At 42.3% G+C, this 26,757-nt stretch overlaps 5 protein-coding genes across 5 annotated transcripts; 3 read left to right on the top strand and 2 right to left on the bottom strand.

The window, feature by feature from the left end:
- The first annotated feature begins 3,752 nt into the window (after nt 1-3,752).
- Nucleotides 3,753-6,143, top strand: LOC104450320 (glycosyltransferase family 92 protein RCOM_0530710). The gene has a single exon (XM_010064831.3). It carries the CDS (start codon nt 3,984-3,986, stop codon nt 5,763-5,765), a length of 1,782 nt encoding a protein of 593 aa, XP_010063133.2. The 5' UTR covers nt 3,753-3,983; the 3' UTR covers nt 5,766-6,143.
- A 1,198-nt stretch (nt 6,144-7,341) lies between these two features.
- On the bottom strand, nt 7,342-12,314 carry LOC104450321 (hypothetical protein). The gene is made up of 10 exons (XM_010064833.3): nt 12,311-12,314; nt 11,347-11,822; nt 10,701-10,737; nt 10,518-10,596; nt 10,379-10,424; nt 10,209-10,307; nt 9,339-9,407; nt 8,921-9,254; nt 8,698-8,840; nt 7,342-8,381 (listed from the first exon to the last, which is right to left on the bottom strand). The coding sequence occupies exons 1-10, from the start codon at nt 12,312-12,314 to the stop codon at nt 7,623-7,625; spliced, it is 2,046 nt and encodes a 681-aa protein (XP_010063135.2). The 3' UTR covers nt 7,342-7,622.
- A 2,226-nt stretch (nt 12,315-14,540) lies between these two features.
- Nucleotides 14,541-18,784, bottom strand: LOC104450322 (pentatricopeptide repeat-containing protein At2g01860). The gene is given in 3 exon segments (XM_010064834.3): nt 14,541-16,336; nt 16,803-18,020; nt 18,023-18,784. Coding segments are annotated over 2 exon segments (1,476 nt in total). The 5' UTR covers nt 18,402-18,784; the 3' UTR covers nt 14,541-16,336; nt 16,803-16,923.
- On the top strand, nt 14,780-16,670 carry LOC104452132 (transport and Golgi organization 2 homolog). Its single transcript, XM_039314615.1, has 5 exons — nt 14,780-14,862; nt 14,971-15,154; nt 15,582-15,788; nt 16,033-16,224; nt 16,303-16,670. Exons 1-5 carry the CDS (start codon nt 14,780-14,782, stop codon nt 16,444-16,446), a joined length of 810 nt encoding a protein of 269 aa, XP_039170549.1. The 3' UTR covers nt 16,447-16,670.
- A 5,169-nt stretch (nt 18,785-23,953) lies between the features above and the next one.
- Nucleotides 23,954-25,888, top strand: LOC104450324 (high mobility group B protein 3). The gene is made up of 8 exons (XM_010064835.3): nt 23,954-24,110; nt 24,230-24,280; nt 24,506-24,601; nt 24,846-24,903; nt 25,022-25,066; nt 25,202-25,282; nt 25,398-25,487; nt 25,573-25,888. The coding sequence occupies exons 2-8, from the start codon at nt 24,240-24,242 to the stop codon at nt 25,588-25,590; spliced, it is 429 nt and encodes a 142-aa protein (XP_010063137.1). The 5' UTR covers nt 23,954-24,110; nt 24,230-24,239; the 3' UTR covers nt 25,591-25,888.
- The last annotated feature ends 869 nt before the right edge of the window (nt 25,889-26,757 follow it).

Below are 26,757 nucleotides of genomic sequence, written 5' to 3' on the forward strand. Positions count from 1 at the left end.
TACGTAATATATTCACGCACGTATCCCTCAGGCCAAATAGACAAAGAAGGCAAAAATCAAAACGTGGGGGGACACGTCTCATGGAAATCAATCACCAGTTAGTGTCGCTCATGGTTTGCAAGAGGGGATTGGTAGACCCTCCCCAATAATGATGAATGTCCGCATGCTATGGAATCTTCGCTCACACCCGACGTGTTCCTTTGAATTATTGCTGTTGTTATTAGGTCGGACGTCACCACTTTGCACACAACAACATAGACATCCGATGCTACCAGAAATATACATCTGATACATGGTCATCCTTGCCTTCGTCAATGATAAATTAATCATTTTCTAATGGAGAAAATGACATGAAATGGTTGTTAAGCTTTGGCCCTCAATGCACGATGTCATCATTAATCTTTTAATTCGTTCAATATAGTTTCTAAAGTTTTGGTACATATTCAATTTAATCCCCAAATTACATATAAATATTCAATGTTGTTCTTCCATTAATTCAAGTACGGGGACAATATTTTACATATCCATATAGTCTAGGTATTAGATTAAATATATATCAAAAGCTCAAGAGCTTGCATTGAACAAATCAAAAATTCATGAATGACATTATATATTGTACTACAGTTCAGTGACTGCATTAAAATTATTAAAAATTGAGAGACGATATTGAACTAAAATTTAAGTATTATTTATGTAATTATCTCTTTTGAAACATCACGGAACGGAGAAAACAAGCTATGATTGGATTCGATGCATTCATTACGTGAGCATGTGACCATAATTAAGCTAGAGAAATTTGCCTTTTTGCTCAATTATAGGACAAACTTTCCGCGCACGTGGTTGCGGAATTTGGGTAGACCGCCTGCGGAAGTCATATGAGGGCAACTTTACGTTGGGAACAATTAAAGGACAAAATGTGGATTTGCGAGATCATATTCATAGGCAAGAAAAAAGGGGCATGGAATTCTAGGAATGTACTTTGTGTGGAGCTGAAGTACCAAAGTGATGTTGCATCGGTCCTAGAAGGTAGATAAAGCTACTTCGCTGTAAAGCCTTGCCCCACGGTCTCGCTTCGATTGGACCCCGCTCACATTTTCTTCGTTCCATCGGCTATTGACACAAAGAAATTGCGCATAAGCTTTTATCCAAAATTTTAAATACTTATTTGACAATTTATCTTGTGACAAGCAATATTTTCCGAAGAATGATGTTAGGAATACTGAGATTTTGCTGAATTGCCAAAAAATAATGTGGCGATGTACCGGAAGATAAGTATACTTTTTGGTCCTAAGACAAAGCCGATGAACGAATTCCATTGCAACCAACCACCAGGAGAAACTTTGCACGGTCCTTAGTATATGCAATTTAATAAATATCCTGATCGATACATGTGGAAGATCTTTAGGGTTGACCCATTATTTCATTGTGGAGGTGCTGGTGTGCACCTAGTTTCAGATTTAATTAATAATATGGCACTTCGAATTTTGATTAGGTCTACTATCGATGTAAAAACTAAATTACATATTCACCATCAAATGTTTACACATGAAATAATATGATAACAAAGTCAAGTCCTAACGCATATTTCATTCATCCAATGGTGGACATAAAATGATTCTTTTCAAGCCAGCAATGGTTCAAACTATTATTCAAAAGGAAAGTGAGCAAAATGTCCGGAAGATGAAACGATGCTTGCCAGTAGAACCTCAGGTTGCATTTTCAAGTGTGCTCCGACATCATAGGACATCACACCGGCTTTTGATCAAATGATCGATTAAAATATACTCATTAATCTAAGTTTGTGTATAATGGCGATGGATGAAACATTCTTTGGAAGGTTGACTGACATTTGAGAAACTTCCCGGCTATAGAGAAATGAGTGAAATATTCCTGATAAAACTGTTTAGAAATAGGGTTTAGAATAGTTAAATAACCCTCTTCCATTGCATAAACGGATGGCCTAGGGGCGAAGGAAAGAAGAAGAAAGATACATAAATAAATAAATAGATAAAGTCATTTCATCAGTAGAGAATGAAAAAAAATGGTCAGCAATTAATCAATAACGAGTCCTTATACTCCCTCGGGTACAGACCGGTGGTCCAACAATTTGGGCCTAAGGTCGAGACATGAAAGAAACTAATTATAAACACGACGGACATTGAGAGACTCAGAGAAATGAGGTCGCAAACACTCGAAAGTCGGAAAAGCATAGGTACAATTAGGTTCCTGATTTCAGCCTTAGGTTCTCCATCATTGTGTTAATGAAGAATACCCGGGGCAGGGCCAACTGCTTCCCTTTAAACAATCCTTCGATGGGGTCGACAGAAAGGGCGTTGACCCACTGCGGATGCTAACTCCTCAGATGAACTTTCGAGTTATATGGTATCGAAAGTGACCCACATATATATTTCCACAATTCGGGAGGAATCTTGGCATTTCTCATCTGCAGAAGAAATCAGAAGACAGCGATTGGGGCATTTTTCTAGTATTTTCTTTAAATAGTTGGCGTGCGAAGATTGCCAAACTATACCTTTCAATCCATCTTCCTTTGCATTATTAGACTTGTTCGGGCTTCTTTTTCCTTACTGGCCGTCCATTATATATATAATACCAAAGTAGTTTGTTCTTTCTTTTTCCTTTTCTGTTTAACCCTTTATCCTCCCTAATAGAAGATGCGATGACGACTATAAACTAATGGTGAAAAATAACTCGATTCCCTTCAAACTAGGGAAAGAAAGGACACTTTTATATGCAATAAGAAAGAAATTAACAGAACCGTTGCATATATTTAGAAGATGGAAAGTTGCATATTTCTATTTACATTTTATGGACGGAAGAACTACTTTTACATTATTTGAGATAGTTGACTCTTATCTAATTAACTTGAAACTAAGAAACAAAGTACTCTCTGAATAGTAGAGATTGTTAATTTTTCGAGGAGACAATTTGCTGGTGATCAAATTTTTTCACCATATATCTATGTTACCAAAAATTACGATAGAGAGGGGAGGACTTGCCCCTCTTGCTCCATGACTTGATTAAAATAATTGAAGGATTGGATTAGACAATTTGAAAATGCAGGGAATTTATTAAAGAATGCACGAATGTACGGAGATGATTAAAATCTATCTATCTTGATACTCGATCGTTGAAAATAAGTAGAAACTACTGTAGATGGCTTCATTTGATATATGTGCATATAAGAAGACTAATAAGACAGTGATTCGATGGTGATATGAATAACAAAAATGAAAATTTATAAACAAATAATTGCACTAAAAAATTGTCCATGTTGAATTATTTCTAGATTCTACTTGATAATTTATTTATCTATAAATAGAGAAGAATTAAGTTTCTTGGAAATTTCTCTCTTCAACAAAGCATGAAGTAAGATCTAACAATGATATACAGTGCCTTTTTAATATACATGAAAAATTGTGTCTCTATGATAAATAGATCCTAAATTAAAAGAAAAAGAAAGTAAATAAATTTGAGACCGCCACTTTAAATTTCAATCGACTTTATCTTTTCGGTAAAAAAGCGACGGATCTAGTCATACAAACCATATTAAATCGCCACGTGGCACGCGTAACTATCTCTAAGAAGTCGAAGGATCACTTAACCGACGATAATAAACCCTGTCTTCCCCGAAAATTCCTTTATGGGAGGGGTGGGGTAGAGAGAGAGCAGGAGGAGGGGCGAAATTCGAAAAGTCCGAACTCGAATTTGAGTCGATCGCGTGTCGCCAAAACGCCGACGCCCTCTCCTCCATGACCTCATCGTCATCCCCCGTTGCTCTCCTCCTTCTTCTTCTTCTCCAATCCACTCCCGACTTCCTTTCCGATCGCCTGTACTTAACGTTTTCAGACCTTCGCATCGCCCGATGATGGAGTGAATCGAGAAGGACGAAGGGAGAAGAAGGAGACGAAGAATCGTTCTTCGATCCCTAGGTGAAGAAGAGAATCACGGGTTCACGCAAAACCATGCAGCATCATCATCATCATCATCATCAACCCTCCTCGAAGCCGACCGCCCACCACCAGCACCACCTCCCCGCTCTCGAGGCCGTCGCCATGCGCGGCAAGGTCCGCACCGCCTCCCTCCTCCTCCTCCTCGCCCTCTTCGCCTTCCTCCACGTCCACCTCCGCCCCTCTCCCCCACTCGACCCCCGGCTTGGCCTCTCCAACCTCTCCAACCTCTCCAACCTCTCCAACCTCTCCCTCGCCTACGCCGTCCGGGAGGCGGGGTCCGCCCCATCCCGCCACGTGTCCTCCGTCCCCGAGGAGTCGACCGACGCCGTCTCGATCCTGTTCCCCGCCTGGGAGGTGCTCGTCATCGCGCCCCCCGCGACGGCGGGCGGCCGCGGCTGGCGCTGCGTCTTCCAGAACAACGCCACCTCGCCGGCGACGCCCGCCGGGGTCCTCCCCTTCACGAAGCGGGCGATGTTCAAGTGCCGGCTCCCGCCCAGCGTCCGCCGCCTCCGGCCGTTCTTCCAGCCGGCGCTGACGCGGTCGTCCTCGGAGGAGAAGGAGGAGGGTGAGGGGACGTTCCCGGCGACAGCGGCGGAGGAGCTCTTCCGGTGGAGCTTCCTCGCGTACGAGTCGCTGTCCACGGAGGACGACGTCGTCCTGTTCGTGAAGGGCGTGAACAACCGGCAAGGCATCAACAGGTCCCCGGACGAGCTGAGCTGCGTCTTCGGCGACGATCCGGCCACCGCCGTGAGGACCGCCGTCACGAGCTCCGCCCAGGAGGTCTTCCGTTGCGCGCACCCCAAGCTCCCCGCCGCCGACTCCGGAACGGAAATCAAAATTAAAATCACGCTCGAAGTCGCGCGCGAGAATCGGGTGACACTGATCCCTTCGGTGGCGTACTACACCCCCGAGCAGCGCAGGTTAGCGGCGGACGGCCCCCGCTCGCTACTGTGCGCGTGCACGATGGTGCACAACGTGGCGAAGTTCCTAAAGGAGTGGGTGATGTACCACGCCAGCGTCGGCGTCGACCGCTTCTTGCTGTACGACAACGACAGCGACGACGGCCTCCGGTCGGTCGTCGACGACCTCAGCCGCGGCGGCTACGACGTCCAGGTCCTGACGTGGCCGTGGCCGAAGACGCAGGAGGCCGGCTTCTCCCACGGCGCGATATACGCGAACGCTTCGTGCGAATGGATGGCGTACGTGGACGTGGACGAGTTCGTCTTCGCTCCGGCGTGGAACAGCTCGGCGCGCCCCTCCAAGCTCATGCTGACCTCGCTGCTGCCGGCTCGGGACGACCCGGCTCGGAACGGACAGGTGTCGATCAAGTGCTACGAGTTCGGGCCGTCGCACCAGAAGACGCACCCGCCGGAGGGGGTGACGCAGGGGTACACGTGCCGGAGGAGGATAGAGCAGCGGCACAAGTCGGTGCTCCGGCTGGACGCCGCGGACGCCTCGCTGCTCAACGTGATCCACCACTTCAGGCTGAAGGAAGGGTACAGGTCGAGGCAGGTGAGGCTGGAGGACGCGGTGGTGAACCACTACAAATACCAGGCGTGGTCCGAGTTCAGGACCAAGTTCAGGAGGAGGGTCTCTGCCTACGTCGTGGACTGGACGCAGGCGATCAACCCGGCATCCAAGGACCGGGCCCCCGGGCTCGGGTTCGAGCCGGTCGAGCCCAGAGGTTGGGCCCAGCGGTTCTGCGAGGTTTGGGACGATAGGCTGAAGGCATTGACGCGGAGGTGGTTCGGGTCGGAGTCGGGTTCCGAACTCAACATGGCTTGGCAGAGATGACGATGATGACGACGGCGATTCGACCATCCGATGATACTCTCATTTTCTCGGCGTGGTTTTGACTCGAGGATATATGGCAGATTTGATGGTAAATACACGGGGGAAATATACTGGAAGACGATTCTTTTTGGTTATCTTGGTCCAAGATTTTGGAGAATAGGGGATTTAGGAATTCGGATTCGTTGAATTTTCTTTTTACCTACCTTAATAATCTCTGGAGATTAAATTAGAGAGGAAGAGACTTCTGTTTCTTTCTTTTTTGTCTTTTTTGCAGTTCCGCTTGCTCTCTTTGTTCAGGTTTCAGCTGTCTTTCTTGACCATCCTGAGTTTTGCTGTAAATACAATTCAAACAAGTTCAGCGTCCCCGCTTTCCAGGTCGTTGCAATATGTGGTTAATTGTAAATTTTCTTCTGTGATGCTCCATGGAAGTTACTAAAACTAATTGGGCTACTGTAGTAAGCACCCGGCTCATCGGACTCCCATACCAGTGTTCTTCGATGCTACCATTTGACCATCCAAACGTCATTATCGAGATTGTTGAATGTCAACGTTGGCTGGGGCGATGGTATGTTCCGAGTCGGATCAATTGATTCTGTAAGCAAGAATCTATCTTTGTAGCGAACTATGGCCGTTTGAATTTGAGAGATAATCCCTTTGGTCCTCTGTTGTATGTAGAAAAGTTGTTGGTGACAGAATCGCTTTGAAAACGTTGTAATAATTGCCTTCTGTTCGTTTCTTTCATTTTCTCTTCTCTTGTCCAACCGAAAAACCAAGGTTCTACTACTCCAGTCTAGATAACAACAAGTGATTAACCTAACCCATGACGGATTAGTCATATTTAAGTGCTTTGCAGTCAGCCATCTACTTTGTCGCCCAATTCCCCAACTGTTGAAGCTTCAATAAAGAATTTCTTCCTCTTGAGGCAAGCATGATGAGACCATTTTTCTCGAGCTTCTTTCTTCAGTCGGTACCTTTTCGGTCTTCTAAAATCTGCTCATCTGATCCTCGGCGGCTGCTGATCATGTTTCTCTAAGTTCTCAGTGTGATTTATTCATGTTCTCGTGTAAGAACTGCTTTGAAGGAACGCTCGGTGGTGACCAGTAACCGAAATGAATTGTAGTCTTTCGCGCATAAACGAAAATTCCACATTATACATCACTTGTCAGGACACGAAAGCCTGTATTTGTATAGAAACATTCGCATACGTTACCGTTGTCTGGTTTAACTTCAGTGGATGTAAATAAGGAAGGAAAAAAGGGTGTCGGACATTCTCAAACAATCTGGTCAAGCTCGAGGTCAACCGACCACCGTCTGGATTCAACTGAGACCGTTGGCCTGCAAGCCAGAGCAATACCTTGAGCTTCTCGTCGTGGTTTGGCTTTCACTGTGCACCAGCATCTTTTACACAAAAATTCTCACTGACCCCACAAACAAGGACAACTTCCCCTGTGGCTTTAAATGGTCTCATAAGCCCTGCTTTTCACGACTTCAATGTTGAATCAAAGAGCATAACCCTAGCTCCATACTCTTGAGTCTCCGCTCTCACGACACCTTCTTCACGGTAAAACTACATCAATAGAGAAAAGGAAATATAGTTTTCTACTCATTGAATCTGGAGCCTCACGTCACGGAACCAATGATTTGTTTTTCAAATCAGCTCGTATATCATTATAGTTCCTACTTCTGTACAGAATTTCTCCAGAAGGCTAAAGATAAATGATGGCTTGAGGATATTCATGGCGCCAACAAAGACCAAAAAGTTCATTTGAAAAAATTAAAATCCTCCTTTTTATGATGCATTGTCCACGGAGCTAACAAATGTGCCACCATTCAAGATGAAGAGTGACCAACTAATCCTTATAGTTGTAACGCTAAGTCCGGTTGCCGGGGAGAACCAAGCTGCAAGTTCGAATTCAGTGAACCTTGCAGCTGGAATCCATTGTTCTGGTAAAGAACAACTGGGACAGCATCCTGTTTACGCTCCATTGGCACTCCTTGCCAGTTCCACCATTGCTCTTCTGATGCTGCACGTGACCTGAAGGGATTGAAGGGCTGCGATGTTCCGGTGCTTCCAGACAACTCAGCAGAAGTTGATTGGAGGACACTCCCAGGTGCTGGATGAGCCGTAGCATAGTTGCTTGAAACCACTCCTTGCCCCTCAACAGTCACTGGAGCCTCATATGAATGAGCAGTGACCACAGGTGGCATTGGTTGTGTTGCCATCCTGATTTCACCAGCAAAAGAGGTCGCAGGAGTGTCATCCAGAGGTTTCAAATCACCTGCGTTGATGAACTTGCTTTGCGAGTTCAGCCTTCTAAGGGTTCCCATTTCTTCTGCAGACTGAGGAGAACGCCCACTTGCATTGCTGAAGCTTTTGACAGCAGCTGTCATAGGCAGATCTTCACAAGGATGCCCAGAAGATACACATGATTTTAGCCTCCCAGGATGCCGATGGTCCATGGTTTCATCTTCTCCTACCCATCCAGGACCAAATTTAACCCCATATGGCAAAACACTTTCAATTTTCTTTGATGCTATCCTCCAGACAGCAGGACCAAGATCTGCAGCAAATCGAGCCAAGCTCCTCGCATAGCCATGATTGAGATATACACCTACCTGATTAATTAGCAAAACTGTTAAGTCCACAACCCAGCAAGAACCCAACCGCATTTTACAAAGATTGTACGACATCAAAATTGAGGAAAATGTCTGAATGCACACTTCTTTCGCAATTCAATTCCTTTCTGAGTATAATAACCACCCAGGGTAGGAATCCAGCTTTGTTTATCAGCAACGAATAGACACATGCCCCCACCCACTCCCCACCAAAGAAAAAAAGAAGCAGAATACCCGCACACCTACAGAGTACTCTACTCTCTCATCAACTGTAATTATCTTGAGAAGTCACGAGTAATATCCTACACATACATACCGCTGATAGATGCTTTACTTCTCCATCAAAGCTACCAGATTGTTCAGGTCTAGAAGTGGGCTGCTGTTTATAGGTGTCGCGCTTATTCTCTTCTGCAGGAGATAGTTTCTTCCCATTTTTCAGGACAGATTTCCAAACAGATGCTGCAAAGAAACAGAAAGTCATCAAGGGAGGAAAAATCTGCTAAATCGATATCTAAGGACTTTTTATTCCAGTTTCATACCCGGAAATTCATTCTCCAGATCAGAGAACCAGCTTGGTTGACTCTCAGTATTGGGAGTCCTGTGGGTGGCATTGCCGATTGAATCAGAAGGCCTTGGATTGTGGACTCTCAAATTGTAGGTGTTAGACCAGGAGGAATTATCTACATTAGCCAGAGTTGCATCAGACGAGCCCTCTCTACTGACACCGTTGACAGCAGGCTTATCTGGCAACTTCTTTAGGCCCCTGCCAGGTGGTCTTCCTCTCCGCACAACTTTTGGTTGCTCAGGCTCGCTATCACTCTCTTGCCTCAAATTCTCAAAATCCTTTTTTGCAATTTCTTGCATTGCTCGGGCCTATACACATATTCATGACTTTCAAATGTAAGGAAATAGAAAATCAATCTGGAAATAGTAACATGAATTGGAGACTGGCCTAACCTGTCTGAAGAAAACAGTATCTGGTGCATTATACTGCATTGCGTTAGAGCAAATCAAGAAGATGTCTTTCTGCATGGACCAGAGCAATCAGTTACAAGTGTGCAGTGTCTACCTAATTAGCATCAAGTGCTTTCCAAGGAATCAGAATGCTATGTGAACATTCAGAGCACACATTCACAGATTGAGGTACTAGGAAATTGTCGTGCAAGTGAGCTTTCCCTGTGAAATTCAGCTTGAAGTGCACTAAACAGACAACCCAGATAGATCTACTGAGGAGGTCAACCACTGAAGATCTCAGATACGCTTGTTCTGGAACATTATACTTACAAAGCACAAATAACAAAATGATTACTTTACATGTAAAGATTCAATCAATACACTTTATATCAGCATGTCCATACCCGGTTCAATAATGAAACAACTACTATAAAAGATGGGAAAAGTTTAGTATGAACTACAATTGCAGCCGCCATCATCTCCGCATAAAAGCACGCTGGAGTGAGGATCTATGTGATAGATGAAATCTGTGAGAGCTTAGAGGCCATGAAGTTACCGTCCAACAATTGCGAATGAACAGGTGCCAGATTAATTAAGAAACTGAGCACCGCAAACAACTCCATAAAGTAATCACCATAGTGACTGCGACCAGAGATGTTAAAATATCTGCTTGTTTGCAAATTTGACAGCTTCTCATTATGCAAAGTTCTTTTGTACAGCTGCTAGTAGACTGAAGATGAAATCCAGGATTCATCATCTCACGTGAGTTTTCTCTACCTCTAACAACTCATGTCTCCTTTATATGACTTAATGGCAGATTCAGTTACGTCAGAAGAACATGGACACCAACAAGCTCGTTGGATGGAAGCTAACCTCAAATTGTTCCAGGTTGGCATAGGCTCCCTCGTCTAATTTCTTCTTCACTGTTCCAAAATCCATGGGATTCTTAATGATGTCATGGTAATCAGGAAGCTGCAAGAAAGAGATTTTAATATAATGCAATACAGGCTCCCATATCATGAACAGTACACCAAGATACATACCTCTTCCGGATCCACTGCCTCCGAAAAGACCCCATAAGAGTCCTTTCTGCAGAAATAAATGAACCAATCAAAGTCCAATAAAAAAATGCCCATTGTAGTACAGGGAAGAACAGAGATAAGCAGCTCAAACAGCACATACTTTTGAAGCCTGTCCAAGATGAACACCAACAACTTTTTGTCGGGCAAAGGTGTCGTGGGACCAGACTCCACCAGCGGCCCTGTCCACATGTAAAATCACAAAGAAGAAAAATGAAACCACATGAATAAAAAATAAAATCAACAGAAATGCCACCTTAACAAGAACAGAGATAGTGATTGGTACCATTCCTCGCGTCTGTCACTTTCGAAACCTTTTCGCTCTGCAAGATTTAACCCCAGCACCATCGCCAATAAGAACCCAGAAAGCGAACCCAAGTGAATATTGCGATATAATTAATTTCAGCAACAGAAAACAATACAAAAAGCAAGTACATCTTTTCAGAAAACCCAGTAAATAATTGCTTCCAAAAAGACGTTGCGGGGAATTAATGAACGGGAAAAGACAAATTCAAACTTTTTCAGACATGGCGGTCGATGCACCGGCCCGAAACAGACAATCAGAGGTTTATACACAACTGGTAAAAAGTGAAATTCCTAAGCTCCCCCGAAATAAATCAAAACCCACGAACCCAAAAAAATTTCAAAAGGCTTAGATATTAAAGTAATAAAGTCCTCCCAAAAAGAAATTGACCGAGTCAACCGCATCGCCACTCTACCTCACCCGATCCCCAACGAAAATCAACCCCAAAAGAAAATTCAATTCGCGCGCGAAACCCAACGAACCCTCCCCCCCTTCAAGCCATTCAACAAAACCAAAGATCCTGGAATACGAAACCCCTAAAGCAAAGAGCTCCCGCAATTAGGCGACGCACTCGCCTCCGACCCCGGACAATCATTCAAGAAAAAACAAAATTTCAGCTGGTAATCACCGGATAATCAGATCCAAAGCCGATTCTGCGCGCGGGGAGGGCCGCCTCGTGATTATCAGCGGACGCATTCGAATCGGAGCCGCAGGGGCCCGAGGAATTCGCCGAGAGGTTCGCATCGAGGCCGAGCAGGAGCCGGTGCTTCTTCTCGGCGCGCTCGTCGTCGTCGTCGTCGCCGCCGCCGCCGGAGACCCAATCGGAGGGCGGGTAGGGGCCGTCGCGGCCGAGGTTCCGGCGGGCGGAACGCCGGCTAGGGTTTGGGGCGGGATCGCGGCGGGTGTCGCTGGGACGGCGGGGCCGCCTGCAGCTTCTGCTGCTTGAAGAGGCGTTTTTAAATGTCGAGCAGGGAAGGGCGCCCCTTTTTCTTCTTCTTCGTCTCTGACGATGCTTTCCCCATCTTCTTCCCCTCTTTCTCTTCTCTCTCTCTTCTTTCTCTCTCTGCGCCTCTCTCTCTCTCTCTACACAAGCAGGCGTCAATTCTTTAATATTTTCTCTTTTATATTTTTGCCTTTTTTTTTTGGGGGGGGTTTTCATCATCCGGCGAAATCTCGTTCGGCACGTGCGTCCCCCTGCGCTCCCACGCGGGTCTCTCGCTCGCCCTTGTAACCGCGGCCCTGGCTACGGGCAATTTTTACTATTTACGAGGTTTTCTCGTGAAACTTTCGTTAGTGATTATGCTAATCTTTGTTGTTATTCCGATAATGGGAAGTCCACGGTGATGATTAATTTGTACTCTTTTTTTTTGGTTCAAGTGATTGTGGACTGTTTCGTATAGGTAATTGCACAGTTTCAAAGTTTAATCTCGGTGGGTTCGTAATAATCCTATTGGTAAATGGATACATGTAGAATTTTACATATCTCCAAACCAAACTAATTTCGTATCCATCAATAGCGTTGCTCTCACTTTTCTTTTCTTTTTAATAAGTCCATTGTACTAAGGTTGCTGTCCTAATTGAAAAAAGGTTACCCATATTCTATGACATCACGAGTTTTATTCATGTTATCAGCAAATCTTCCAACAACTCATGTTGTATCATGTCACGTGTGGAAAAACTTATTAATTGTTATGATTTCACGGGGCTATGCTGACACCGATCACCAAAGTCACACCCTTACATCACGTGTTGTGCTCAATCAAATATTCCACGATAGATGTGCGGCATTTATTGCAATACCTAGAAGTATAACGAATACCGGTTACCATTTTCATCCATTCACTATGAAGATTAATAATATCTTAAAAATCAAGGAAAATTATGAAGATTAAGAATATCTTAAAAATCAAGGAAAATTCTATCTTATCGTGTCTTTTCTCATAGCTCATCTCTTGTATTGCATGTAATTAAGATTTTGGAAGGAATATTTAAGCGTCGACATTAGGCATCCGGTGCTTTGTATCCATTGTAGAAAAATTAATTTGAACAAAAAAATTATCATTATTCATGAAATATTAAATATAAATTATTATAAGCAATTGTTGGCAGTTTTTTTCCTAAACAACATAAATAATTATTTAAAAATATATATTTTAAATCATTTACCTTCACAAAACAAATGGACACTTGATCCCATATAACTATCCAAAAGAACGAGTAAGAAAGACACAATATGGCAATGGACTAAAAGGAGACAAGACAAGGGAGAGAAAAGTTGTTGGATTTAATTATGAGCTATCATGTGGTACAAATTGTCGAACGGGGTCAAGTTATATTATGGAGTTGAGTGAGCGAGTGAACTAGTGAAAAATGAAAATCATCAATAACCGAGCAACATCCAATAAGTAGCAAGCTAATTCTGTCCCTTTATCATGATCACGAATAGATTACGCGGGTCTGATGTCATGATCCCGTTGATCTCTCGTACCATGAACCAAGGTCCCCCGGTTCGAACCCGTGCTCGGACATGGATCTACAAGAAAACTGTTGTTTAAATATAAATCAGGTCGCGATGGACGTGGGGGGGCTCAAGGCTTTCGGCCCTGGACGATCCCGATCCTGGGATGGGCTTGTAGCCAGGCTGAAGTTCAAAAAGAAAGCGTTTAGTTTCCGCCTTCGAATCAATCCACTCGTTCACAACGGAAATAATATCCACGAGACCCTTCAAGAAGGCCTCATGTTCCCTTTCTTCTAGTATCACTTGAGATTCTTTAATGGCAGGAGGGATGAACTGACCCGACTTTTCCTTTTCGATGCCTCAATTTAATCTCCACGGTGCAGGAAGAATAACTTCACAGGGTTGTCCAAGAGGGCTATGATCATTTGGCATTACGTTCTTTTATTGTGTTGAGAACTTTCGATTTAAATGAGTTGAGATTTTAAGTTGTTTATCATCATAATCGCATATATTTTCACATTTATGGCACGAGTTATAGTTTCCCCCTTTGCTATACACGCCTCTTCTATAGTGTTGAGAGCATTAATCGTGAAATTCAAATATTTCACCGGCATTTCACTGAAGAAAGGGACTACATTGACTGAAATTTCCCCCAAGATGTCAGCCATTGACAGAATGGGAAAAGAAAAAAGAACAAGGAGGGGCTCACAGTGACTAGGATTAACGTAGGATGCATGACATATTATTCTAGGAGATTGAATAAAAAGATGGCGAAGGCAAGTCAATGGATATCTAAAACTTTATGTAAGTCCAAAGCAATGGATAAAAGGGGGAATTTTCACTATAGTCTGTGGGCTGCGCCTGTTCATATTACACAACTTCATTAAATCCGAGGACACTAGAAAACATCGCATGTTTATCTCAGCCATCAGCAATATTAACATATTCAATTATTCATTACGTGCGGCGCCTCTTGTCTCCCCACCATTCACCAGACGGCACAAAGTGGCCTCACTACAGACGTGTAATACGCTGACTCTATGACCAAGTTGACCATTGCAGATAAGCTTCACCTATATTTTTTTCTGGTAAGAGAATCAAATCTGCAAAATCCCAGTTCGTTTTCTTGCAAGCAAAAGCAAATAATATAAATAACCACAATCAATCCAGTTAATACCTCATCACTGTTTTTTAATGCTGTTGTATCGAAATCTGTTCCCATCAATGTTTTGTAGCAAGGGTCGTGAATTGTGATCACCGTTTTTTCCCTTCTCTTTTCTTGTTTCAGGACTCAGGAGACCATTCAGCAATTACCGCTTTAAGTGGAGCTACTTGTTTTTAAGACCACAGAGAGAGAGAGAGAGTAAAAGAAAAGTCAGTTCACAGATTTAACATAAAGTAGCCATCGCATCCTATCCACGTCCCAGCCAAAATCAGGCAAAAGATCAGCCAACATATAAATATATACTTCATTCACCCCATCCTAACTACAACTGCCCACATTAGCTTTCTGAGAAAATTCTTCAGAGAGAGATCATAACAGGCAAATCCGCATTCAGGTTTTCCACGGATACTTAGTGAGGTCACAGCTAAACAAGGTACAATGTGCATAGCAGCTTTCGTTTGGCAAGCTCATCCACTTTACCCTTTGATTCTGGTGCTAAACAGAGATGAGTATCACAACAGGCAAGTTGATGCTTGGCATCTATTCCATTTGTCTGTAATCTTCTTTCCTTTTCTATGAAGATAGTGCCCATTAGTTTGTTGATCCCTCTCTCTGTTAAATTTGTGAAGGCCAACAAAGCCAGTGGAATGGTGGGAAGAGATTGAGATATTGGGGGGAAGAGATGAAATTGCTGGAGGGACTTGGTTGGCCTGTTCAAGAGAGGGAAGAGTAGCTTTCTTGACAAACGTGCTGGAGCTTCATACACTAAATGAGGCGAAGAGCCGAGGCGACCTTCCCGTGCTTTTCTTGGAGGTATGCATGAGCATTTATTCTATTCTCTCAACTTAACAAAGTCTTCCAGACCAGTCACTTACAGGAGAAATCATAAAATTGGATGACCATGTTTCTAACTCACAAAATGGCTATCCTTGAACTGACGCTAAGAAGAAGATCAGAGACTTTCATTTCCTTCGTTCAAGCAGAAGAGGTGCATTATACTTTACCTCTCATGGTTGACTCTTGGGTCGCCATTGTATGTACCTGCAGAAAATGCACCTTCTTCGAGTTCTAGTAAAAGCTTATTGCTCTAGTCATTAACCTTTATTGCATAAATGTGCGCATAATCAAGTCTAAACAAGTGGTTAGACTCTTTGTTGAGATTGGTCGAAATCCTTTTTTGGACAATAAAGACAAGTTCCTGGAAATATGTAATTCAGCTGATTTACCTCAATGTTTGCAGAGCACAAAGAGTCCAAGAGAATTTGCAGAACAGCTAGTGACAGAGGCTCATCAGTACAATGGCTTCAATCTCATTGTTGCTGACATTTGTTCCAAAACCATGGTTTATATCTCCAACCGTCCTAAAGGAGAACCCATAACCATCCGAGATGTTTCCCCTGGAATTCATGTGCTATCCAATGCGAAACTTGACTCACCTTGGCATAAGGTAAAAGATCATTAGCTAGTTGCACTGCCAATTTGATCTCCAGAAGTCAGGAGATTAGTTACCAGGGATCAGAGGCTTACAAAAGATAGAAGTCCTAAGACAGTAATATTCCCGGCCTATAGTAGCTCTTGCACATGCGGCGCAAAATGAGAAAGCCTGAACATGCCACTGTTCTCACTATAATATATTCAGACAAACAAAAAAAAATTCCGTCTGCACATTTTGATGAGAGCTACATCTGCAGGCTCGGCGTCTAGGACAGAATTTCAGGGAACTACTGAAGAAATATGGCGAATTTGACTTACCAGTGAATGAGATGGTTGAAAAATTAATGAAGGACACAGTTAAAGCTGACAAGAGCAGTTTACCCCATATCTGTTCTCTGGACTGGGAATTTAATTTAAGCTCCATATATGTCGAAGTTGACACTCCAATGGTAAGCATCTCTTTATGGAAGTCTTTATTTTCCTGACAACTTAAATTCTCTTTTGACAAACCAGTTTATGATATTCAGGGACGTTATGGCACTAGAAGCACAGCTGTTCTGTCTGTGAGAGCAAATGGAGAAGTGAGCTTTTATGAGAAGTATATTGAAAAGGACCAGTGGAAGGAAAAAACTCTGAAATACCACATAAAGAAGCTGAAGAAGACAGAATGACAGAAATCTACCACTCAACGCTAATAAAGATAGAATCATTCGTAGAAACAACTTTATGTACAAAACGCAAATGGCACTACCCTCAGCACAGAAGCTTAATGCCTCACTTAGGACGATTTTCTTTTGAGCCCCTCTTGGATTGAGAAGAATGCATTCAAAAGATATAAAATCGAAAGAATACAACTCTCCTTTTGTGGGAATGTAACCATGCACTAATGAAGTCAGAGTTTGTCGGTCATTCGATATACCATCCAGAAGCTAGAGGCTTCTCTTGGAAACTGCTGCTAATTAATTATATCTTTGCCTGACCAAGAGAAAAAATTGAATCTGCATAACACAGCATCAAATTTACATACATGAGTAGGAGAATATCCACTGAAGTGTGGTACATCACCAAGCAATTCACCATGGCAAGATTGCTGCTTCACCACTTGCCTTTGAACATTCATGTTACAAACCTTACAACTCTATCTTCCCTCACTTTCTACTAGCAAGTTGGGACAAAATTTGTTTATCCAACATAAAACCTGCCATCTCTGCCTCCTTGCAAACTGCCTTAACCTTAGCCAGCCTCCCCGAAATCACATAAATTCCTATGATGGCACGGTATATATCATATGTTGGAGAGAATCCCACCTCCTTGAGTTTCGAGAAGTATCTGACAGCCCTAGGTAGGTCATTCAGTGCTGCAAAAAGCTTTATTACCACGCGGTATGCTGGAAGATCAAGCAGGCAGTTTGAAGCCTCCATTTCCCAAACTACAGGCAATGCCTCCCTGTATTTGTTCTCTACATAACGGCTATGAATCAAAGTAGTGTACAAGACCACACTCAGTTCATGGCCAGACTGCTTATACCAACTAAAAATACTTTCAACAAGTTCAAATTTCTCAAGTCTAACACAGATCTTCATGATAGATGTACAGTCCTGCTGGCTCAAGTTTAAATCTTCTCTTTCACCAAGCTCTTCCAATAAAGCCAAAACAAGCGTGTCTCTGTCCAGCTTCTTTCCAAGCTCTAGTATTAGCTTTGCATAGATGCTGGAATCCAACAACCTGTTGTGAACCTTGGCAACCCGGAGGAGCTTCCAGGCAAGATTCAAATTTCCTCCTTTGATGAACCCCTTCACCATTGCCTCTATTACACCACGACTTGCCAAACAAGCGAACTTTTCCAGGTTGGTTGGCACCTTCAACTCGTGATTCCTGGCTAGTACTTCAACGGTCGAAGCCAGTATCCGATCATCAGGAAATAGATTAGGCTGCTTCTGAGCCCAACTGAAAGTCTGTAGAGCCTTGTCAGGTAGACACATGTGACCTAATTCCCTGATGGTCAGCGCAAGCGACCCTTTCCGAAGAAAACGCAACCGCTTGTCAAGAACTGTAGACACATTCTCTTCAGGAGGAAGCTTCCCAATCTCCCTTGCCAGACTGATAAGGAACCGCGGGTCACGACACACTTGCTTGGAGACAGAAGCCCTAGGAGAAACGCCCTTGGCGGAACGAAGTTTGATGTGTTTTTTCGGTGTGGGGAATCCCAAAGGTCTGAGCTTATGAGGAAGTGGAAGTGGAAGGCTCTTTGTCTACTTAACTTCCCAGGTTTCTGAGGAATCCTTCCTTTGAAAAGCGATGATATCGCTTGAATCTCATCTTGTTCCCACACAACATCAGCATCCCCTCCTGCTTCTTCTTCGATCTCTAAATCAAGTCCTTCTTCATCAAATGGGTCAACTTGGGTCCGTTCAGTATCGGTGCTCGTCTTCTTCAAGAACAGATTAGCTCCAAATGGAGGAAGGAGCTTGTCGCGCCGACGGTTCTGAAGATTCTTTGGTATCCTTTTATTGTGATATCTAGTACCACGGTTGACTGCGAAAGTTCTCAAACTACAACTTAAAGAATTCAACTTCAGTGAAAGTCCGCTTGAAAGTTCACAGGGTAGGGGCAACACACGGGACATGGTTTACGCAGACAAGAAGAAGACGAACCGACCAAATCGACTAGACCAAAGCGAGATCGCTCAAATAATCTTCAACTTCGAGATTGGAGTTTTCCGCGCCGATGAAACCGGAAGCCCCAGGTAGGAATTTCGTCGAGCAGTTGGTGTGCCAGGCAGATCGCGCTAGAAATCGCGTACGATCGGGTTCTAAAGTAGGACAGAACGGAGCCAGGGTGCAACGCGGGCGTTTGGAAAGCTCGAATCAAGGTGGCGGCAATGGAATCAGCCTTCTTTGCCGCTTACGCCATGGAGATTCTCGGAAGGAAGGTGGAGATTCTCGAAGAGCCATTGATCCCGCGATGCTGGGTTCGTCTGGGCGTGCATCGATAGTTTGGACAAGTGCGGTCCATAATTGAATGGGTTTCCTCCGGTTTGTCGGGCGGATCCTGTGATCGGGTTAGACCCGGCCCGAAAACCGAACCAGATCAAACCAAAACCAATGCGGGGCGTCAGAGTGGACGGAAGGGAAGAGGTGGTCCGATTTAAGTAGGAAAAAAAGACCCTCGGCCAAATCTTGATTAATTCTATTTTCTTCGAAATAAAAATTTAATTAGCAACGTCGACAATTTTTTTATTCTTGAGAATACATCAGTGGCCAAATAATAGATTTTGAATAAAATAATAAGTGTTTATTTTCTAAAACAAATCATGAAAGCAAGTTATTATCTCTATTTTCTTTTATTATTCTAGTCACTTGGCTCGATGATGGTTGGCAATGGATCAAGGACAAGGTCTGGCAACTTTGCTATGGCTAAGCGAGGGTTGACCTCACCCAAATTTGGCAAGGTCGACCATGGCTAAGCAAAGTTGACCTCAGCAACTCTCACCTTTGGCTAGTCATTAGCCACCACTCGGGCTTGGTGACTAGCTAAAGGAGGAAGAAGAAGAGAGGAAAATAAGAATAGAAAAAAAGAAACCTCGCCTAAAATGGGCCGTGGGTCGCTAAAATAATCTCGAGCGACGTATAAGCGAGGCCTCGAGGTCGCATGACCCCAAGCGACAATCATTAGGAACAAGCAACCCTAAGGCGACCATCACCAAGGACGCACAACCCTTTGAGCAAATTTTTTGCAACCTTTGGTAACTCCTTGTGCAAATCATGGAAGATGAAATGTGCATGCGAGACAAATAGTGAATGTGGGCTTGCATTTCCAAAATATCAAGAGCCTAAAATAGGTCCCCATCTACTCAAGGCTTTTAACATTTGCAATGCTAGCATTTGGCTAATGGGGTCTTAAAACACTTGCTAAAATCCCTTATTTCCCACTTCCCATCTTGGAACACACCAAGCACCTCATATTTTCCCCGACAAGTTTTGGAGGCTCAAAGCTTTTTGGGAAAATTGAATCAAACAGGGTTAAAGACCAAAAAAATGGGTGAATCTGAACCTTTGAGAGAGAGAGAGAGAGAGGGGGAGGAAACAATATCGAAATTGAAAACATGAGTTGAAAGCCCAAATTAAGCCCATGGGTAGGTCTGTCAAATAAACAATATCGAAATTGAAAACATGAGTTGAAAGCCCAAATTAAGCCCATGGGTAGGTCTGTCAAATAAGCGGATCGAGTTGAATGTAGTCCCAAATTAACTCATGTTAATCACTTTAACGTGATACAATTTTCGGCAATTCGTACTCAACCCGATTTGACACGAGCTCTGATTCTTAGCATTTTTTCTCCTTAAATTGTCACTTCCAAGGAATTGGCAACTCCATGGATCACTCGCCCGGTGAGGGAGCTCGGGAGCTTGGGTTGGATCGTGGGCTAGGATTTTCAGGTGACTTCTGAGCAATGTGGAGACGTAGATGAGCTTTGCGTTGACAGACAAGAACACCCTTGCGGAGGAACTCAGGGGTCGAGTTATGAACCGCGGCATGAAGATGGCGTGAGGCGAAGGGGTGGTTGATCTTGCTCGAGTGAGTATATTTAATTGTTTTTCAAGACCCAGAGGTTGAGCTGGCGCAGCCCACGGCCCGCGTGGCCCAGTTCAGCCCTCAAGCCCTCCTTCTGTGCACAGTCCGCTTCCACCGTTGTTCAAGGGCCCGCACGCGCGGCCCAGGTAGCGTCCAACCCTGACCACTTCTCGAATTTCCCTGTGCAAGGCCCCATTGAGCTTGCTCAAGGTTCATCAGATCTCGTGCAAGGCTCCCTTAAATTTCTGTAACTTTTTGTAAATTCTCTCAAATTTTCGATACTATAGACTCGATCTTTCTCTTGAAGGTAAAAATCTAGCAAATTCTAGGTGAGTTCAGTCTAGGAGGAATGGGGCACGATATGTGGATGAGACTTTGAGACTTCATTTTTAACAAGTCCAACAATAGTTAATATTTAAATCATCTTAAAATTGCATGATATAGGTTTTACCAGTGAATGATAAATAGGTTTTCATTGACAAATAGGTTGTTGTGGTGCAAAGAAATAGGTTTTTTTTTTTTTTTTCTATTTAAGAAACGGAGCTTTGAAAAAGGGCAAAATGTGCTGTTATGATACTGATACTAAAATAAACCCATGATATTTTTTATAGTTGTTCGAGGTTTTTATTTTAATACTCACGTGGGGAAATCCCTTGCATGTTAGCCAACTCATTGATCAGAATGCCGGATATCGAGATCGATTTAATACAATATATTCACTTTTTGAAGTAACGCCAAATAAAACGGATTAATTGTGTATTTGAAGATACTTTATCTTTATTTTTTTTCTTTTTCGAATTTAAAATAAATAAGATAAGTCGAGGGAGATAAACGTTTGGGAAGAACAGTAGAAATTGACTTCGAGATGTTTTATCTTTTAATTAATCTATGTTTTTGGTCGAATGGACATTTCCTTCTCGCCTAGCCTTAAATTAAAATTGAAAATTAACAAGCTGGTAGGTGTTTTAAGGGTGACAAATTGCTAAAGAGTAACGCGGATGCATAAACATAGGTCATGCAACACAATCATGTTGCACAATGTGAGCACAAAAGTGAATGCTTTTTCAGTTTCAATTTTGACTACATAGTAACGACTATGATAATAATAACTAATAATTATAGTAACTTTTTGAATAGCAAACCATTTCAATTTCGCTTATCTATCGGAAGACAAAGAAAAGACATGGAGGTTGGGTTAACGAGATAATGAAGCATCCGTCGGCCCGTGGTACGACAGAGTTAAAATGAGAATGGCTTCATTTGAACGGGTCATTGATTTACATGGCAATTTAAATTTTCTCTAATGCTTTATTTATTTCGTAAAAATTGAACGGTTTAAAATGATACGGAGGATCAATTTTACGAAAATATTTTATCGTGGTTATCTAAAAATGGCCCAACCGGTGCAATTTCCGTGTCTTCTGAACTTTGGTCGAGGTTTCGAGAAAAGAAAAGAAAAGTTTAGGGCAGGTGTCCGGGCGGTGCGCCATCATTCTCCAGGGGAAAAGAGAAAGCGACGACATAATAACGATGTTAAAAGAGTCAATCAGCAGCCTTAAAAGCTCTGATTGCAGACTCATGGTGGAGTGTTGACCGATGCAAAACGTCTGTCATATTCGGTGGGCGAGCGGAACAGCTTTTATTGATACCGACTAAGATATTTATTTTCCATCTTGGAAGCATTATCTCCCTTCAATCTAATCCCCGATTTGATCATTTTTTGTACGATAAAGTCCTCACGCTAGTGAACTTGTACATTCCCCCCCAAACAAAGCGTTTTTTTCCTGAGTTTACAGAGTCATTTTTCAAATTCCATTCGCTACTACTTCTATTTTATTGCCTATTACTTTCTTCCCATAATTTTAAAGACGGTAAAAAGTTAAGTTTTGAGATATTATGAAAAGTTATATCCAATTGATCGAGCACGCTACTACTTGTACGTTTTAGAAAGTTTTGGGTCCGTTGTGTTAAATCGAAAATTAATAATTTTTCAGGTGTAATATTTAAAAGATGCAGGGGGTCTAGAAATTAGAAGCCACCTCACAATTCCTAAGTTCACCCGAGCATTGCAATGTCGATTGGATAGAAGGTAGTCAAATGTCGAACAAAATCAAAACTGATCCGATTTAGTCTTCTCGTTCCTCGCTTTCATAATTTACAATCTATACTTGCTTTACTGGCCACAACTGAATCGCTCTTGATTTAAGAGTCGGCTTAAGAAAAATAAACATCGACTTGACAGACATTGAAATAAGCAAACATCTCTCGAGAACACAAATGCAATGTTGATAGAAGAAAAATGATACAAATAGTTTTTGAATTTTAACTCAATATGCAATGTGATAATTTAATTTTTAGTTTATTTAACACAATCCATAAATTTTAACCTAATGTGCAATATTATCCATAAAGTTTTAATATGTTTAATATGGTAGTTGAACATTTTATACAAATTCAATTTAATTCACGAAAATTATGGAAATATTTTGATGTCATCCATAAATCCGATCAATAGAAGAATAATATCAAATATTTTCGTATTGTCTAGGGATTAAATCGAATATGTACCCACATTTTAAAGAATCTATCGAATAAATCAAAAGTTTAAATACCATATTACACAATGAATCAAAATTTATGAATCATTTGTGTTGTTATCTCAATCTGAAAATGTCTCCATTCAAGCATTGAAACAAGGAGACGATACTCACGCATTACTTTGATTTTTGGCATTTTTTTTTTAGGGTTAATATTCTAAAAAACTCAAAACTGATATACCTGTGACAAATTTACTCCAAACTATTTTTTTAACCATAAAAACCTTAAACCGATATATATCTCGTGACAAATTTACTCAAACCAACTATAAAAAACCATAAATTAATATATTTATGACAATTTTACAATAAATTAATTTATTCAACTGTAAAAAACCAAAAACTGGTAAAATTATAACAAATATACTTCGCTAAATTGGATTAATACAAAAAAAATTTAAAAAATTGTAAATTGTGACAAGTGGGACATAAAATCTTAAATTAGTATACTAGTCAACTGTCATATGTTATTTAATTTTATAATTTGACAATAAAATTTAATGAAAACTAACATGGGTAAATTTGTTATAGGTGTATTAGTTTGGAGTAAATTTGTCAAATATATATTAATTTTGGGTTTTGGTGGTAAAAAAAATAGTTTTGAGTAAATTTGTATTAGTTTGAGATTTTTCAGAGTATTAACAATATTTTTTTAATGTATTTTTTAATTAAAATACACGTATTATTGATTCGAAACGGTTTACTAGATAAGAGATGATTACATCATTACCTCACCATATATCACGAACTATAAAATTAAACACCGCAGCATCACATCACAAGACGAACGCGGGCACACGACTGGGCTCGAAACCAAAAAACGCCATGGAAATCCAGCCCATCCTCGCCCCCAAAACGCCGGATTCACCAAGCACAAGAAGCACAAAGGCAAAAAAAACACAGGGCAAAACAGCACCCCATGAAGAAGGAAACGAGGCGGGGCGAGGAGCTCGCCCAATTGAGGCCGAGGACGCGGATCGATGACGTGGCGAAAAGAATATTTGAAATCCCGCCGAAACCCTCCGAGCGCTGATTTCACGATTTAACCCCTCCCTCTTTATTATTTCCGCCTTCCGGCCTCTCCTCCAAGCCCATTCCCATTTCCCCCATTCTCTCTCTATTCTCTCCGCGAGGAAACCCTAAAGGGTCGTCGTCGTCGTCGAGGTAAGCTCGATCGCGCTCCCGATCGGTTTTTCGAGAAATCGTATTGCGTTTTTTTCTCCGGCGTCCATTGCTCCGGCCCCGCTCTTTGCTCAGGCCGGCGTTCGTTTTGGCTTTTGCAGGTTTTCAGCCATGAAGGGAGGCAACTCGAAGTCGCAGTCGAGGAACGCTGCGTGAGTTTCAATCGCCGCCTCCTCCCTTTTACTTCGGTTTTTTTTTTTCCTTTCCTGCTCGATTCGCCGAATACTTCTCGGTCGTCGTAGCTTCCGGTCGGTTCCAGATCTAAGATCTGTTTCGCTCGTCGAGCGATCGGGATGGAAATCGCTCGCGCGGATGTATGTGTTTTTGTGGCGACTGTCGGAGTGATTTTTTTTCGATGCGATGTGCGGTTTGTGTAGGCTTTCGGTGAACAAGAGGAAAGTGACTAAGAAGGAGAAGAAGGTGAAGGATCCTAACAAGCCTAAGAGGCCTGCCAGTGCCTTCTTCGTCTTCATGTAAGCCTAATAACGCGGTCTTTGATGTGCTTTGATTTTGTCCGGACGTCTTGAAGGTTTTTCGCCCTGCATAAGACGTTTTCTCTTTTAGGGTTTTTTGTACTTTTGTATGCTAAACTGGTTCATCTGAGAAAAGTCAACCTGTTGATTTAGCTGGAATTACGTGGTCAAAGCAGAAGCATGTCTCGGAACTTTTTTCTGGAATAGGACCGTGATGTGTTGACTCGACTCTTAACTATTGTAGGGAAGAGTTCAGGAAGCAGTACAAGGAGAAACACCCTAATAATAAATCCGTTGCTGCTGTGAGTGGATCTGCCCCTTCCCATCCTCCAGGCCCTAACAGTTACTTTTTGTTTATCGCGGTAGATGCTGGTGCTTTAGTTTTATGACGTTCTTTTGTCTGTTGTAATTATGTTAAAGGTTGGCAAAGCTGGGGGAGACAAGTGGAAGTCGTTGTCTGATGATGTAAGTGGAGTTAGTTGGAGTCTCGAGTCGATTGATTTCTGGAGTTGCTGTTGTCAAGTGGGATGTGGAGTTTATGATTTAATCTATTTGCGAACATGATTCTAAATGAGCTAAAATTGGCTATGAAAATTGCAGGAGAAAGCTCCTTACATCGCCAAGGCCGAGAAAAGGAAGGTTGAGTATGAGAAGACCATGAAAGCTTACAACAAAAGACAAGTACGCGAATTGATAGGCTGTATATGCGTAGCTATTTCTCAGTGGTATAAGAAAGTCTTTTTTATGACCATTTTAGTGTTATGCTCACTGGGTTAATTGCACTTGTGGCAACCAGGCTGAAGGTACCAAAGCAGATGAAGAGGAGTCTGAGAAATCTATGTCCGAGGTGAACAATGAGGAGGAAGATGAAGATGGCAGCGAGGAGGTGAGTTGAATCTCTGTCATTGTAATGAATTCCTCACTTTCCAGCCTTATAGTTAGTGATTCGCTATTTTTTTTGCTGATTGCAGGATGAGGACGATGATTAGACATCTGGGAAGGGAAGATAGTTTTTATCTAGGTCATCAAAAAGCGGTTTAGCTATCTTTTGTCAAGGCATCTGTAGTTCGATGCTCATTTATTTTTTTGGTGCCCTCTGATTTTGTTCCCTTTGAGGAATGAAGACAAGTACTTGTGGAAGGGGGAGAGCACAGCGACTTGTATTGTGCCTTGATGACTTTTAGATGGGGGCTTTTATATTGTGTAGAGCTATCATTAAGTAAATTCGATTTGTGATTTTATCCAGGTGGTACTTTCCTTCTTATATTTGACTTCAAATTTACTCCACTGTAGAGTTAGTCCTAGTTTTATTGGCAATATTGCTAGTTATGCATGCTATCTGCTGCATGTTTGTTTCCGAAGCAAGAAATGCAATGGAATGATTGTTTTACTGATTGATAAATGTTGTTTTGGTGATGTTAAATAAGCTTTTGACCGTGGAATTGTGATCACTCCAGATGAGTTGGATTGAAGTTAAGTTTCGACAGCTTTTTGTGTGCATGATCAAAGCTTTAGCTATAATCTCTAGGCCTGCATCTTTTTGGTGAAATCCAATATGCAGCTATTAGTATTTTAGTCTTTGAATGATTGTGATGCATATGCTATGTTGGTTTATAAAAAATCTTAAACGAGGATGAAATATATGTAGGAAAATCATCAGCATCAAGCCTAACCTCTGTGGGCAGATTGAGTTTGGTTTCTGTCGACTTTTTGTCTGGAAAAGTGAAATGATTAATGCGGTGGGGATTGTTGGTATGTAACGGTTCACGGAGGAGGATCTGAATGGTTTCTCCCGAGTATTTGCTTATGCACTGTTTTCTCGGTTATGGTTACATGTGAACTTTGTCTATTTGCCAAAATAGTACCTCTTTGACAAGAGTCTTTGAGAAGATGTAATTGGTAGGACTTGGCACTGGCACTGGCGATTAAGTAGCGTGCGACCTAGGTGAAAACCACTCGGTGGCCGAGTGCGGTGCACTTTGCATCTGCTAGAATCGCAAGGATCGAAGAGGACCACTGTTTTTGAGCATCTGTACTTAAATGGCACGCGTAGACTTTATGTAAAGCCGAAAGATTTTATGTAAAGCAGAAAAAGAGGTATTCTAGTATAGCCATGGCTTTCTCTAGGTAGGCCTGAAAACTGAATGCTTGGTGCA

This window comes from Eucalyptus grandis, chromosome 6 (assembly GCF_016545825.1).
Source record: "Eucalyptus grandis isolate ANBG69807.140 chromosome 6, ASM1654582v1, whole genome shotgun sequence".
In the NCBI taxonomy this organism is placed as follows: Eukaryota; Viridiplantae; Streptophyta; class Magnoliopsida; order Myrtales; family Myrtaceae; genus Eucalyptus; species Eucalyptus grandis.